Genomic DNA, 13,699 nt, shown 5'->3' with positions numbered 1-13,699 from the left:
TCTCTCCTGTCTGACCCGTTCCAGAAGAGGAAGGATCAGCTGGAGCGGGGGAAACGCATACAAGAGAGCCCGCGGCCAAGGTGTGTGTGCCAACGCATCTACCCCCAACGGGGGAAGATCCCGAGGGCTGAGGGAGAACCACCACCTGCAGTGCGTGTTCTCCCGGGACGCGAAGAGGTCCACCTGCGCTGTCCCGAACCTCTGCCAGATCAGTCTGACAATGTCGGGATGTAACCGCCACTCGTCTCGGCGGGGACCGCCTCGAGACATGAGGTCCGCCCCAAAGTTCTGGGCGCCCGCGATATGCAGGGCTCTCAGACTGCGGAGATACTGATGAGCCCAAAGCCAGAGCTCGACCGCCTTTCGGTGGAGAGTAGGGGAGCGGACTCCCCCCTGTCTGTTGATGTACGCCGCCGCCGACACGCTGTCTGTCCTGATCAGAACGTGGCGGCCGCGCACCAGGTGAAAGAAATGCAACAGCACTTTCCTCACAGCGTCGAGCTCCAACACATTTATGTGTGCTGTAGGGGGCGTGCGCCACTCGTCTTCGACCGAGTGAGAGAGGCACGTTCCTCCCCAACCCGTCAACGAGGCGTCCGTGAAGACCACTACGTAGGACGCCACCCTGCCCAGGGGAACACCCTTGAGAAGGGCGGAGGGTCCTTTCCAATATTCCAGGTCTGGCGACACCGAACGGGGGACGAGGAGCACCCTGAGCTTGTGTCGCCTGGGGTCCAACCGTTGGCGAGCAAACCACCGCTGGAGTCTGCGCATAAAAAGCAGACCCAGGGGGACCACGGGGTGGGCAGCTGCCATCAGCCCCAACAGGCGCATGGTGGACAGTGCGGTCACGTTTCTGCGAACGTGAAAACGGGAGAGCGCCGACAGGATGGCGTCTCGCCGAGGAGGCGAAAGCATCGCAGTCATGGTGGCTGAGTCTAGGCAAAGCCCCAAGTAGACTGTCTGCCGGCTGGGGAGCGGGGAGCTCTTCTCCCAGTTGATGGCAAAACCCAGGAAGGAGAGATGGTTTATCACCAACATGGTGTCCCCTCTCGCGGTCTCTGTATATTTTGGCTATGCCAAAATCTAGCAATAGTACACGGTTTACCGTGCTTATGTTCTAGCTTATAGAGGGGAGAATTGTAGCTGTTTAAAGCTGTATAGGTAATTTAACTTGTAACACCCCTGTCTCACGTGTATATTGGTATGCGCCAATTAGTAGGGGAGGGAGAGGCCTATATAGGCTGACGCTCGTCAGTGGTTCGGGAGAGCTGAGGGTGGAAGGACGTATGTCTGATTATTGCTCTCAAAGTGACTTGGTTAAAGGTCCAGTGTGCTGAAGTTCCAATTGAATATTTTTGTGACTCTCAAGCCCAGTTTGTTTAATGAAAAGTATTTTATATGTTGATTTTTGTCTTATTTTTATTGCCTTATGGGCCTTAAAATTGGGAAAATAAAAGATCCCATCTTTTTCCATCCTTCTCGTCGGCTCATGAGTGATTTCCACCTAGTTCAACACATCTACCCATGACAAACCCCCTCTTCAATTACCTGAAAACAACCTAATCAATCACAGTTTAAGATAACATCCTTCTGTAGGCTTAGGGCTATAATTTAATCCCGAAGGAGATAAAAGCCAACAGATACTTTTAGTCTTTTGATACCATTTTGAAGTCTCAATCTCTTCATTTTAAATCGAATGATTGATGCATGACAACTAACTCTACTACTGTCACGGTTAGCAGGTGGCAGGCAGGTAGGACCCAATAACAGGCAGTTCAATAAAAGGATGATTTATTAACGCAAAAGGCAAGGAACACGGGTGACGCGGGTAACACCGGAAACACAGGTAACACCGGAAACACAGGTAACACACAGGACACAACTCACCACGAACTAAAATGATCCGACCAGGTACAAAGGAAAGACAAGGACTTAAATGCTAAACACAGGGCACGCAACGAGTAACAGCTGGAACACATTTGGGGAGGGTGCAGCAATCACACAGGAGGGAAACTTGACAGGACATTGGGAGAAACAAGACGGATACTGAAGTAAAACAGGAAACCAAAACAAGACAAGGAAACAGACGGATCATGACGGTACCCCCCCCCCCCCCCCCCTCAAGGGTCGACTACCAGGCGACCCACGACATGCAAAAAAAAAGTCAAATCCAAATAGGGTGGGTGGAGGGGAGCCAGGAGGAGGGAACCAAAAACAATTCTGGAGGCCTACAATTCTGGAGGCCTGCAACGGCGAAGACCCACGGGTGGCCGGCATCGGCGAAGACAAAGGCGAGGTAGAGGGCGGGTCCCCTCTGGAGGAAGGCGAGGTCGAGGGCGGGCCCCTTATAGGAGGTCTGGAAAGTTTGGAGTGGGGCACCCTCAGGAAGGAGCAGGGTTCAGGAACCGGAGTCAGCTCAGGGGCTGGAGAGAAATGTTGAACCGGATGGCACTCCAAACTCACCATCCTTTCTCTGATAGTCCGTAAGGCACCCTCCAACCCGGGCCTTGAAGCGACAGCGCTGCACTGCACGTACGCCCAAACACAGCCTCCAACAAAAAGAGTGTCTGCTGGGTCAAATGATGGTCGGATCATTCTGTCACGGTTAGCGGGTGGCAGGCAGACAGTTCAATGAAAGGATAATTTATTAACGCAAAAGGCAAGGAACACCGAGAACACGGTTGACGCGGGGAACACAGAGAACACCGGGAACACAGGTAGGACACAGCTCACCACAAACTAAAATTATCCGACCAGGAACAAAGGAAAGACAAGGGCTTAAATACTAAACACAGGGCACACAACGAGTAACAGCTGGAACACATTAGGGGAGGGAGCAGTAATCACACAGGAGGGAAACTTGACAGGACATGGGGAGAAACTAGACGGAGATACTAAAGTAAAACAGGAAACACACCAAAACAAGACAAAGAAACAGACAGATCATGACAACTACTCATAAAGGAGTGCTTTTTCTAGCACAAAATGTGGCCTTTGACAATGCCCATCATGACAAAATGATGCCAAGTTAGGTGCAGTGAATTTGATTCTCTCTTGTGGAACTATCGAAGTTCCGACAGATCCTTCTGTCAGACATGCGGAAATAGAAATAAAAGGTTAATGAAAGTGGACTCAAAGGGCTTCACAAAGAAACAGTCATACAATAAAATAAAATAATAGATAAGTAAAAGACAATAGATAGAAAATAAAGGCAAAGTTAAAAAAGCATTTTAGATGCAATGTATTTAAGATCAGATCCCACGTCGAAACCTCAACCTGACATAAAGGAACCAACCCAGAATCTAGGACTCTAATGACGCGTTTCCACTGCAGGGTGCGGTACGGTTTGGTTCGCAAAGGTGTGGTACGGATTGCGTTTCCACCGCCAAAAGTGTGCGTGAGCCGTACTCGTTTTGCCCTCGTTTTCGGTACTCCTCCGTTGGGGTACTGAAAATGAGACGAGATGCCTGAAAGGGTACTGGAAAATTCGAGCTACACACCCCCTCCGTTGATTGGTCAACAGAATCGTCACTTTCGGGCGACGTGGGGATAAAAACAAACAATCAGTATCCAAAAGGTATTATTCTTTACGATGAACATGTCGAGTACAACGCTTGCTTGGGCGAACAAGGAGGTGGAGACATTCCTCTTCTTGGGGAGGAAGACGTGCAGAGGGAGCTTGATGGAGCAGTGAGGAACGAGAAGGTCTCCAGCTAGTTTCTGGTCGAATGGCGATTGCAGGTTACAAGAAGAACACAGAGCAGTGTCGGCAGAAATGCAAAAAGCTCCGGGCCGAGTATCGGAAGGTGAAAGACCACGACAACCGCAGTGGTGTCGACGGGAAGATGTGGAAGTGGTTTAACATCATGGACGCAATCTACGGACACAGACCGGCGAGTAGAGGAAGAGAGGGGGCCATCGACATGGCCACCTCTCTGCTCGAGTCCATGTTGGAGCCTACCGGTAAGATTTGATAAATAGCTTCTACTGTGAGCTCTCTGCTCTGTTGGTAATACTTAACAGTGACTTGATAATTGCTAGATATGCACATTAGGGTTTTAAGAAAGTGGGATAATTTCACAGCGTTAAATCAAATTGTTTGCTGTGTTGGGTTGCTAGCCAGTAAGCTGGCAGCCCTTTGTCAGAAATTACTTACCATTCCAGTGATTAAGTCTTTTGTTTAAAGTCATTTGTTAAGTAAGCTATTGTTGCAGTTGGCCTGACAGACTTTAATTTGTGAAACTTTCAGGTGAGGAACCTCGCTACCAGGAAGTGCCTGACTCGGCCTTCCCAGAGGACGAAGACATGGGGTCAAGACGTTGTATGAGCCCAACACTAGCACCAAGAACATCTACACCAGTCCCAGTGGAGAGTGCTGCTCTTTGCAACACCACCAACCCCACCTATCCACGGTCTTTTGCTTTTGGTAAGTCCTAGCAATCACTTTGCTACACATGTTTACAAAATTACGTTTTACGGCTTTATATGATGAAAGTTGAGCTACATCTAACCACACCTACATTGCCACATTTTAGTAATCAGAATTGGAGTGCAATTATGCATTGTGTGTACCTGCATATCAGTACAATCAGAAGTTGATCAAACAATTTGTATGATGTCCACTATTCCTTTCTGTTACAGCCAAAAGAAGTAGGGCCACTGATGTTACAGCGAGCATCCGGGATATGCAGGCATCTGATGAGAGGCGGCATGAGCGGGAAGAGGAGCGGCAGGAGCGGGAAGAGGAGCGGCAGGAGCGGGAAGAGGAGCGGCAGGAGCGGGAAGAGGTGCGGCAGGAGCGGGAAGAGGAGCGGCTGGACTGTAGACACCGGGTCGCTCGAGAGGAGGCCCTACAGGATGCCATCGATGCTAGACTGCATGAGGATCAACGAGCAATGCAGCAGATGGTGCAAGTTGCAGCGTTCAACACAGCCTTCCTCCAAACCTTCAGCCAGAGGGTGCAGGCGTTTGGACACCGTGACCCTGTGCCGTGATCCAGCCATTCAGGGCCTGACCCTCTGAACCTTTTTTTTGTGTGAAGACTTTTTTTCTAAGTTTTAATATGTGAATAAATATTCCTGTATTTTTACTGTTTTTTACACAACAAGCCACAATCATCGTTTTGGCCAGTTCGATGCTGTTTTCATTCCTTTTCAGAAGGCAACGCCAACTCCCCTTAAGTCTTCCAAATGCATTCTCCACCACAACACGTGCCCTGCAGACTCTTTTATTGTACAGCAGTAGTTCTGCACTCAACCGGCCGGTGTCAGGGAATGCTTTGAGGAGCCAGTTCTGCAACGGATAGGCAGAGTCCCCTAGAATGTAATGACCCGCATTTACCCTGGCAATGTTCCTGGTACAGGCTGGGAAAAGTCTTCCACGCTCCACTAATTCCCACATTGTGGACGTTCTCAAAACTCGAGCGTCATGCATACTCGCAGGCATTCCTGCACACACGCTCCAAAAAAGTCATTTTCCATCCGCAACACCTTGAAGGATGATGGAATGCCAGCCTTTTCTATTGAAGTAGTCAACATGGCACTCCTGTGGGGCTATAATAGGTATGTGTGACCCATCAATGGAACCAAGACACTGCGGAAGGCCCCACTTCTGCTCAATTTCTTTGAGTTTCTCCTGGTCAGGAAAACATATAATTTCTGGAGCCAACACCTTGCAGGCAGCATTGCAGAACTGTTGCACACATCGACAAACAGTCGTTCTGCTGACACCGAAAAGATGGCCTATGCTCCTGTATTCACCATTGGTTGCCGGCTTCCACAGTGCGATGGCAACTATTTTCTTTAGGGGGACACACAGGCGAAAGTTTGTGTCCTGCCTCTGCAGCGCTGGACGCATCTTGTTTAAGAGGTACATGAATGTTTCTTCTGACATCCTGAAGTTATCCACCCACTGTCTGTTGGTGAATTCTGGAACAATCGATTCCCACCAGGTACTGGCTCGGCTGAAAGTCCAAACTGTTGGCCTGCGGCTGTGAATGTCCAACAGCTGAAGCATCTGAAAGACACATAGCAAACATAATTTAGCCTGCTCAATTTGTGAAAATGCAATGCGGTCTGGACCCCTAAATGAGCCTGTATTGCATTTTCACAAATAGGGTAAAGGTTTCACAAATCTGAAACTATGTTTTACATAATGTATAGCCTCACTGTGATCATTTAGTCCAGATTTGATGAGTCTAGGTGTAGTGGTTTTTAATCAGGATCAGTTCTAATGCGGTCTGGACCCCTAAAAAGCATTAAAATGTGCCTTTATTGCATTTTCACAAATAGGGTAAAGGTTTCACAAATCTGAAACTATGTTTTACATAATGTATAGCCTCACTGTGATCATTTAGTCCAGATTTGATGAGTCTAGGTGTAGTGGTTTTTAATCAGGATCAGTTCTAATGCGGTCTGGACCCCTAAAAAGCATTAAAATGTGCCTTTATTGCATTTTCACAAATAGGGTAAAGGTTTCACAAATCTGAAACTATGTTTTACATAATGTATAGCCTCACTGTGATCATTTAGTCCAGACTTGAAGAGTCTAGGTGTAGTGGTTTTCAATCAGGACCCGTTCTAATGCAGTCTGGACCCCTAAAAAGCATTAAAATGAGCCTGTATTGCATTTTCACAAATAGAAAAAAGGTTTCACAAATCTGTAACTATGTTTTATATAATGTATAGCCTCACTGTGAAAATTTAGTCCAGATTTGAAGAGTCTAGGTGTAGTGGATCAGGACCGATGTAAAGTGGACCAGCTGCCGAATCGGATGCTGCGAATCGGATGCCAACTTCAGCCTAGTATATTCTTCAATGAATGTCCATACATCGTCCAAGCTGGCATTTATAGGGTTAACCCAAGCATTACCGACCGGCCCTGTGGCTAACGGTAGCGGGCTAGCGCTTGCACAAACATTAAATTAAATTGTCCACAGTCTTCGTTTATGAGCTCGGTTTCATACCGGCTGCCACTCTGGTGTTTGTGGATGCCTTGGTTGCACGGGATTACCATGTTTTGGAAAGGACGAGCACTGCACTTCTTTTAAGCTGCCGTCCAAGTTACTTCCGTGTTTTGGTGTGGTGTCCTGCCCCTTTTATAGTCTCTGCGCAACATGGACCGGACAATGGTTTCTTCCGGTTTGTGGGTTTATATTGGTCATTCCTTTGGTTTGACTTGACAGCGCTAGTGCAGAATAACAGACCCATTGCATTCGGGTCAAAGACTGACAGAATCTAACAGACTGCCAATCAAGATACAGCAACATAGAACCTGAAATGCTTGCAATAGTTTGTGGAATGTAACTACATCACACTTGCCTGTACGGAAAGTCATTGTGATAACAGACCACAAACCACTTGTAACCATATGTGCATCGCCATGATAAACTTCTCAAAGGAGAAAGCAAGATGCTCTGCGGATCCAAATTACTGCCGATCCAAAGCTCAGTGCACTGAAGGAATTTATCAGCGATGGCCGGAAACCATAAAGGATCTACCCAAAGACCTGCGTCCATATTGGTCATTCATCTTCTTCCAGTAGATATGCCAGCCGGCGTGTTTTTTCAATGCCCTAATGTGATATGTGTAGCGTCTGGGTTAGGGTTAACCCTAACCCTAACCCTAACCCAGACGCTACACATATCACATTAGGGCATTGAAAAAACACGCCGGCTGGCATATCTACTGGAAGAAGATGAATGACAACATCATAGTCTCCAAATCATGCAGCGTTTGTGCAGAACATCAAGATGCAAATCCAAAAGAACCTCTCAAACCGCATGAAATACCGTCAAAACCATGGCAGTCAATAGCTTCTGACCTGTTTGAAATCAATGGCCACCAGCCCACCACTACTTGTTGACTGCAGACAGATACTCAAAATATCCAATTGTGGATAAAGTGCCTACTCCAGTATCGAGCCATGCAGTCACACAGAAAATGCAGTCGTACATGTCATTATTCGGACGTCCAGAAGAAATACTGACTGATAATTTATCCCAGTACAGAGGACGAGCTTTCCAAAGGATGGTAAAATATTGGGGATTAAGACACACCACCAGTTCACCCCACTATCCCAAGAGCAATGGCTTTTGTGGTAACCGGCTTGGAGAATGAGCCGGGTTTCAAAGATTCTACACAAGGCGACAGTTAGTTAAGCCGACTTCGGCGTTTATTCAATAGTCACACTCAGGACAAGGGTGCGCTAGGGTCTCCGTGAGCCTCTAGCTTCTGCATTCAATGCGTGTCTCTGCCTTCTGCCTGCTCTTGTTCTGTAGCCTCTTTTATGCAGGCTCTGGTCCTTCCTCCTCCCAGCCGCCAGGTGTCCCCCACCCCGCTGATTGGGGGGAGGGTCCAGGTGCTCTCCGTCGCCGGCTGGTGGGTGGTGGTAGTATATCCCGTCCTTCACGGTCCCTCGGGCCCGTCCAGGCCGATGTTTCAGGGGCGGGATGCCACTCTTTGTTGAAAGACATGTGCGACACATCAGGAGCACCGTGAAGAAAACACAACAAAACAAAGACCACCTACACATAGCCTTGCTACAAATTACGGTGACACCTATTGACAGCAAACTGCCTTCACCTGCGGAACTGCTTTTTGGTAGGCCTGTGTCCACCGTACTGCCAAGCCGAGCAGATCCATGGTAAAGAGGGACACCGACAGCATCTGGCTCACAGAGCAGCTGTGATGAAAAAACACCACAACTGCGACTGTCGCAGGGAACTCCCTCTACTCCATCCTGGACAACATGTGACTGTGTGGAACAAAGACAGATGAACATGGCACCCAGCAGTTTTCTTCCAAAAGTGCAATGAGCCACGGAGATACATTGTGCAAACACCAAATGGAAACAAGATAAGGCGTTGCAGAAGTCACTTGCGTAGACAATACACCACACAAATACAACAAACTACAAAAAGACTCAGCTTTGCTGAGCCACACACACTGGATGAAGGACATGAGGGTCATAGCGATCAATCACAGACCGCACCACCCTGTGGAACTGAGACTGAGCCACCAGACCCAAAGAGCCCTCAGCCAGTGCATACAAGGGTAGGAAGGGCTGTGGTCAAACCATCTCATTACAAGGACTATGTCTAACAGCGAGATTGATCTTAATTTAAAAAAAAAAAACGAGTGAAACATTACTGTCATGTGAGGAATATGTTTAAATGTGTTGGATGGCAGAGAGAAAGAAAAAATAATAGTTTGACAATGTCAATGGATTGAATCATTCTCATGATATGTTAATGCTTAAGGTTTTTAATAAGCACTGAATCTAGTTACTTTTTAAATGTGTTAATACAGTGTTATGTATTTTCCTTATTCTCTAGCTCAACAGGGGGGATGTTGTGATGGAACTAGCTTATATTCTATGCAGAGTGATACATTACTACCGGTGTTGTATTGTTCCTGAACCTAACCTGAAGTAAAGTAGTAAAGTAAGATACATTGGATCTTATCCTCAAGTCTTCTTCCTTATCTCTAAATATCACTTCAGTCCATTGGCAAAGCTAGACATCTTTTGGGTGTGCTCAAGCCCACCCAAAACTTGCCTTACGCCTCGTTTCCACATACGTATGTTTTTCGTATCCGTGCTTCCCTAAATTTTCGGAAGGAGTCGCTAGTGTTTTACGTACGGGCATGAATTTATTTACGGACAAAAGATGTTAGGAGGAAACCGATGGATTGCTTACTCCGGGTAGGAAATGAGTCCTTAGCCCAAGTGAAGGAGTTCAAGTACCTCGGGGTCTTGTTCGCGAGTGAGGGTACTATGGAGCGTGAGATTGGCCGGAGAATCGGAGCAGCGGGGGCGGTATTGCGTTCGCTTTACCGCACCGTTGTAACGAAAAGAGAGCTGAGCCGCAAGGCAAAGCTCTCGATCTACCGGTCGATCTTCGTTCCTATCCTCACCTATGGTCATGAGGGCTGGGTGATGACCGAAAGGACGAGATCGCGGGTACAAGCGGCCGAGATGAGTTTTCTCAGAAGGGTGGCTGGCGTCTCCCTTAGGGATAGGGTGAGAAGCTCAGCCCTCCGTGAGGAACTCGGATTAGAGCCGCTGCTCCTTTACTTGGAAAGGAGTCAGCTGAGGTGGTTCGGGCATCTGGTAAGGATGCCCACTGGGCGCCTTCCTTGGGAGGTGTTTCAGGCACGTCCAGTGGGGAGGAGACCTCGGGGAAGACCCAGGACTAGGTGGAGAGATTATATCTCAACACTGGCCTGGGAACGCCTCGGGATCCCCCCGTCAGAGTTGGTCAATGTGGCCCGGGAAAGGGAAGTCTGGGGCCCCCTGCTTGAGCTGCTCCCCCCGCGACCCGACCCCGGATAAGCGGACGAAAATGAGATGAGACAAAAGATGTGGGAGCGTATGATAATGGCCGTTTTTAGGAGACCGGTACTTTGGAACATGAGGATCGACATATACAGAGATAAAAACAAAACCAACCAGGCTTGGAAAGAGATCGGTGAGGAGTTTGGCCTGCCAGGTACTTACAAGTTTTGTGAAAAACATAAAAACTTTCATACGGTATCTCCGTAAAACGACGGCGAAAGTTACATTTTTTGAACGTATATTACGGACATACCGGACAGAAATTTTACGGAGGGGAGGAGTCTCGGAGGAAAAACTGACATTACGGAGAATCACATAGGAATGAATGGACTTTCGGTCGGAGACGGTTGGATCGCATACGAGAATGTACGTATGTGGGAAACGAGGCGTTAGCCCACCCTATCGTTTCACCCTATTCAACCTCTTTTTTTTTTTACACAAGCAATGAGAGAATGGATGTTGTACACTAATGAACAGGCTCAAATGGGCTAGCCGCTAGTGAAATCGAGCGCAACCTTCCTGCAGAAATCTCTAACCTCTGATTTGTGGGTGGGGGTCTCCTGTTTGATGAAACCAAAAATGCAGCACGAGCGCACCTAACATAGTTTCTGCTGTTTTGTCTGTCAAAAAGGCTAGCTAGTCTTTATCAGAAAATCCAAGATTTACAGCTGTGTAATAACATGACCAGGTAATAATAATAATGTTCATTTTAAAAGCTTGACATAATCTGTCAGATGTATTAAATGACAGTTGACCACAAGGCGATTCTATCTATGCCTCCTCTTGAATTGCTTCATGTTTTAGTCGTCAGGGGCTTGCAATGCTGCGTAGCATGATGAGCATGATAAGGTGCAAGGAGCAGAAAAAGTTGACATGGGTGCTGGCATTATTTTATCAGCCGAGGGCGTATTCATTGCCATAACAACTGAGCTAATCAACAAGTACCACATGTTCTAATACTATGAGACTCATGAAAACGCCCTCAGCTGATAAAAGGTGTCGGGGGGCGCGAGCAGCAGACGGGACTTAGTGTCTTATTTATTTATTTTAATGAGTTACTTCTTTTATTTTAAATAAACATAATACCAAGGGTCAGAAGATTTACAAGAATTTTGATTTTACAGAGTCATGACAGAGAGACTTGGGGCCCTATCTTGCATCCGGCGCAAGTGACTTAGTCACTGGCGCATGTGTCGTTGCTAGTTTACAACTGGCGCAGAGCGTTCTTTTCCCACCACCGCCACTCGCCGGTAAATTAGGGATTGATCATGCGCCCCAAGGGGCGGTTCGGCGGAAGGAGGAGGCGTGTTCTGGCACAAACGGTATTTTGCCGTTTCTGAATACCATTGCGCTACTGACCAGGAAATACCTGGTTTAAAGTCAGTGGCGCGTTGTTCAGATGCTATTTTAAGGGCGCATGCATACATGCGCATGCAATGCATACGGATTGCTTGTGCACCTCGCACATACACTTTGCTTCTCTCATCTACCTAGCCGCACATTCTTGGTAAATTATTTGGGAAAGAACAGCTGATGCAGCGGTAATAAGTTGTACTTTTAAATCAATGCATCTGCAAACACCGTACAGCAAACACATATTTTCTTGACACAGACATCGTGTAGGCCTACATGCCCATAACTTTTAGGATTGATGAGTATTTGATCGTGAAAAACATTGTTTTACCGCGAGTGAGTGTTAAAAAGAATGAATGAATGCGGGCGCGCGTGTGTGCTCTGTTTAAACACACGCAAACTAAACACGTAACGCATAATACAATCAATGGCAATGTCTATTACCGCGGGGACACATGCATATCAGGATAGCATACAATACTGATAAGAAACAATGTTTATAATGTATTGCGTATATCATTAAATAGAACCACAGTTACCGCATATCATATGTTATATCATATACGTTTTCTTTGCCGAAATTTATTTGAGGACTCAGTATTTCTGAAGTTGTGGAAGAAAACCCCTTATTCCATGTGTGAATTAGGCCATATTATTTGGCAATAAACTGAGCCATTTGCAGTTTGAAATTCATGTGCATCTGTCTCATCGGAGACTGCAGACGCGCTGTCAAAATATCAACTCGTCCGATTCAAATGCGCTCATGGCTCTTAAAGGGGATGGGAGCTGGCACTCTCATTGGTTTGTTGGACGTTACGCCCAAACCACACCTACGGGTAATTAGGCTGCTTCAGACCAACCCTTTTGACACTTGCGCCGTGACGCAAGTGTCATTTATCCGCCTGTAAAATAGCGATAGCGCCGTAGAACCGCCCACAAAGCTACTTGCGCTTTGCGCTTCCCACTTGCGTTTCAGACCGTTAAAATAGGGCCCTTGGTGTCTTTATTGATGCTTGAAAGATGAACATATATTATTTTTTTCGAAAGGGAATAAGCTGATGAAGCTGACAAGTGACCAATGTTTACTGTTTAAAAATATTTTAAATTATATGCAAACCCCAGTGAATCATTTGCTCTTGATATCTGTTTTGAGATTCACACAGACTTAGCAGTCTTGCTTAAATGTTACAAATTGAGTTAATAAACTGAAGTTGGAAATAGTTTTAAGTTGTTGCAGATGTTATCTCCGCTAATTTTCTTAATCTAAATGAATAACTATTAGGTTCTCAATAGTAGGCTATTTCAATTCAGGGAGGGCGCCTAGGGGGGGAATGACGGAAAATTATTGAGAATCACTGTTCTAGAACATATTGTAGGCCTACTTGTTGGCAATGAAAACGCCCTCAGCCGATAAAATAATGCCAGCTTTTTGTTTTTTGTACTGAAAATTAGCACCCTTTTTTTTTTGCATCAGAACAAGATTATTTTGCATCAGAAGATTTATAAAAATGTATTAGTCCCTGAAGGTGAGACAACGTAGTTTAGTGATCCCGAAATAGTGGTCTTTTAATAATAGTATTCGGCTAGTAGATGTTGTACTTGTTGATTTTTTTGCCTAAACATACATTAATAAAAATGTATGTTGATACAATTTGATACAAAGGAAATTTAATATACCTCAAATTTGTTTGTACAGTTCACATCCATGGATTATTCCTTCATCCAAACAGTCTTTTTCCTTTCATCACTTTAGTGGTTCAGAACTGCATTTTTTAGCTGACACTGCCAGCTATTGGTTTAGACATACAACAGCATAATAATTAAGATTGATATAAAGGTCGTGGAATAAAAAATTTGGACAGGACTTTATTTACTTCATAGACCCCTGTGGCTTCCTGGGGTTCAGCCCCCCCAAAAGTCAGAACCTAGAATCGCCCCTGCTTCAGTCACTAGTGATTAGGGTGATGGGAGTTGAACAGTATTGTGTGGAAGTAGTAGACAGTGGGTA

The 13,699-nt window shown here is 46.3% G+C and overlaps 1 protein-coding gene across 1 annotated transcript; it reads left to right on the top strand.

Moving 5' to 3' along the window:
- The first annotated feature begins 3,399 nt into the window (after positions 1-3,399).
- LOC132450372 (uncharacterized) lies at positions 3,400-4,997 on the top strand. Its single transcript, XM_060042461.1, has 3 exons — positions 3,400-3,966; positions 4,253-4,429; positions 4,645-4,997. The coding sequence occupies exons 1-3, from the start codon at positions 3,732-3,734 to the stop codon at positions 4,995-4,997; spliced, it is 765 nt and encodes a 254-aa protein (XP_059898444.1). The 5' UTR covers positions 3,400-3,731.
- Positions 4,998-13,699: the final 8,702 nt, after the last annotated feature.

This window comes from Gadus macrocephalus, chromosome 21 (assembly GCF_031168955.1).
Source record: "Gadus macrocephalus chromosome 21, ASM3116895v1".
NCBI lineage: Eukaryota > Metazoa > Chordata > Actinopteri > Gadiformes > Gadidae > Gadus > Gadus macrocephalus.
Note: the sequence above shows the minus strand (reverse complement) of the source record. Positions and strands in the feature narration are given on the sequence as shown.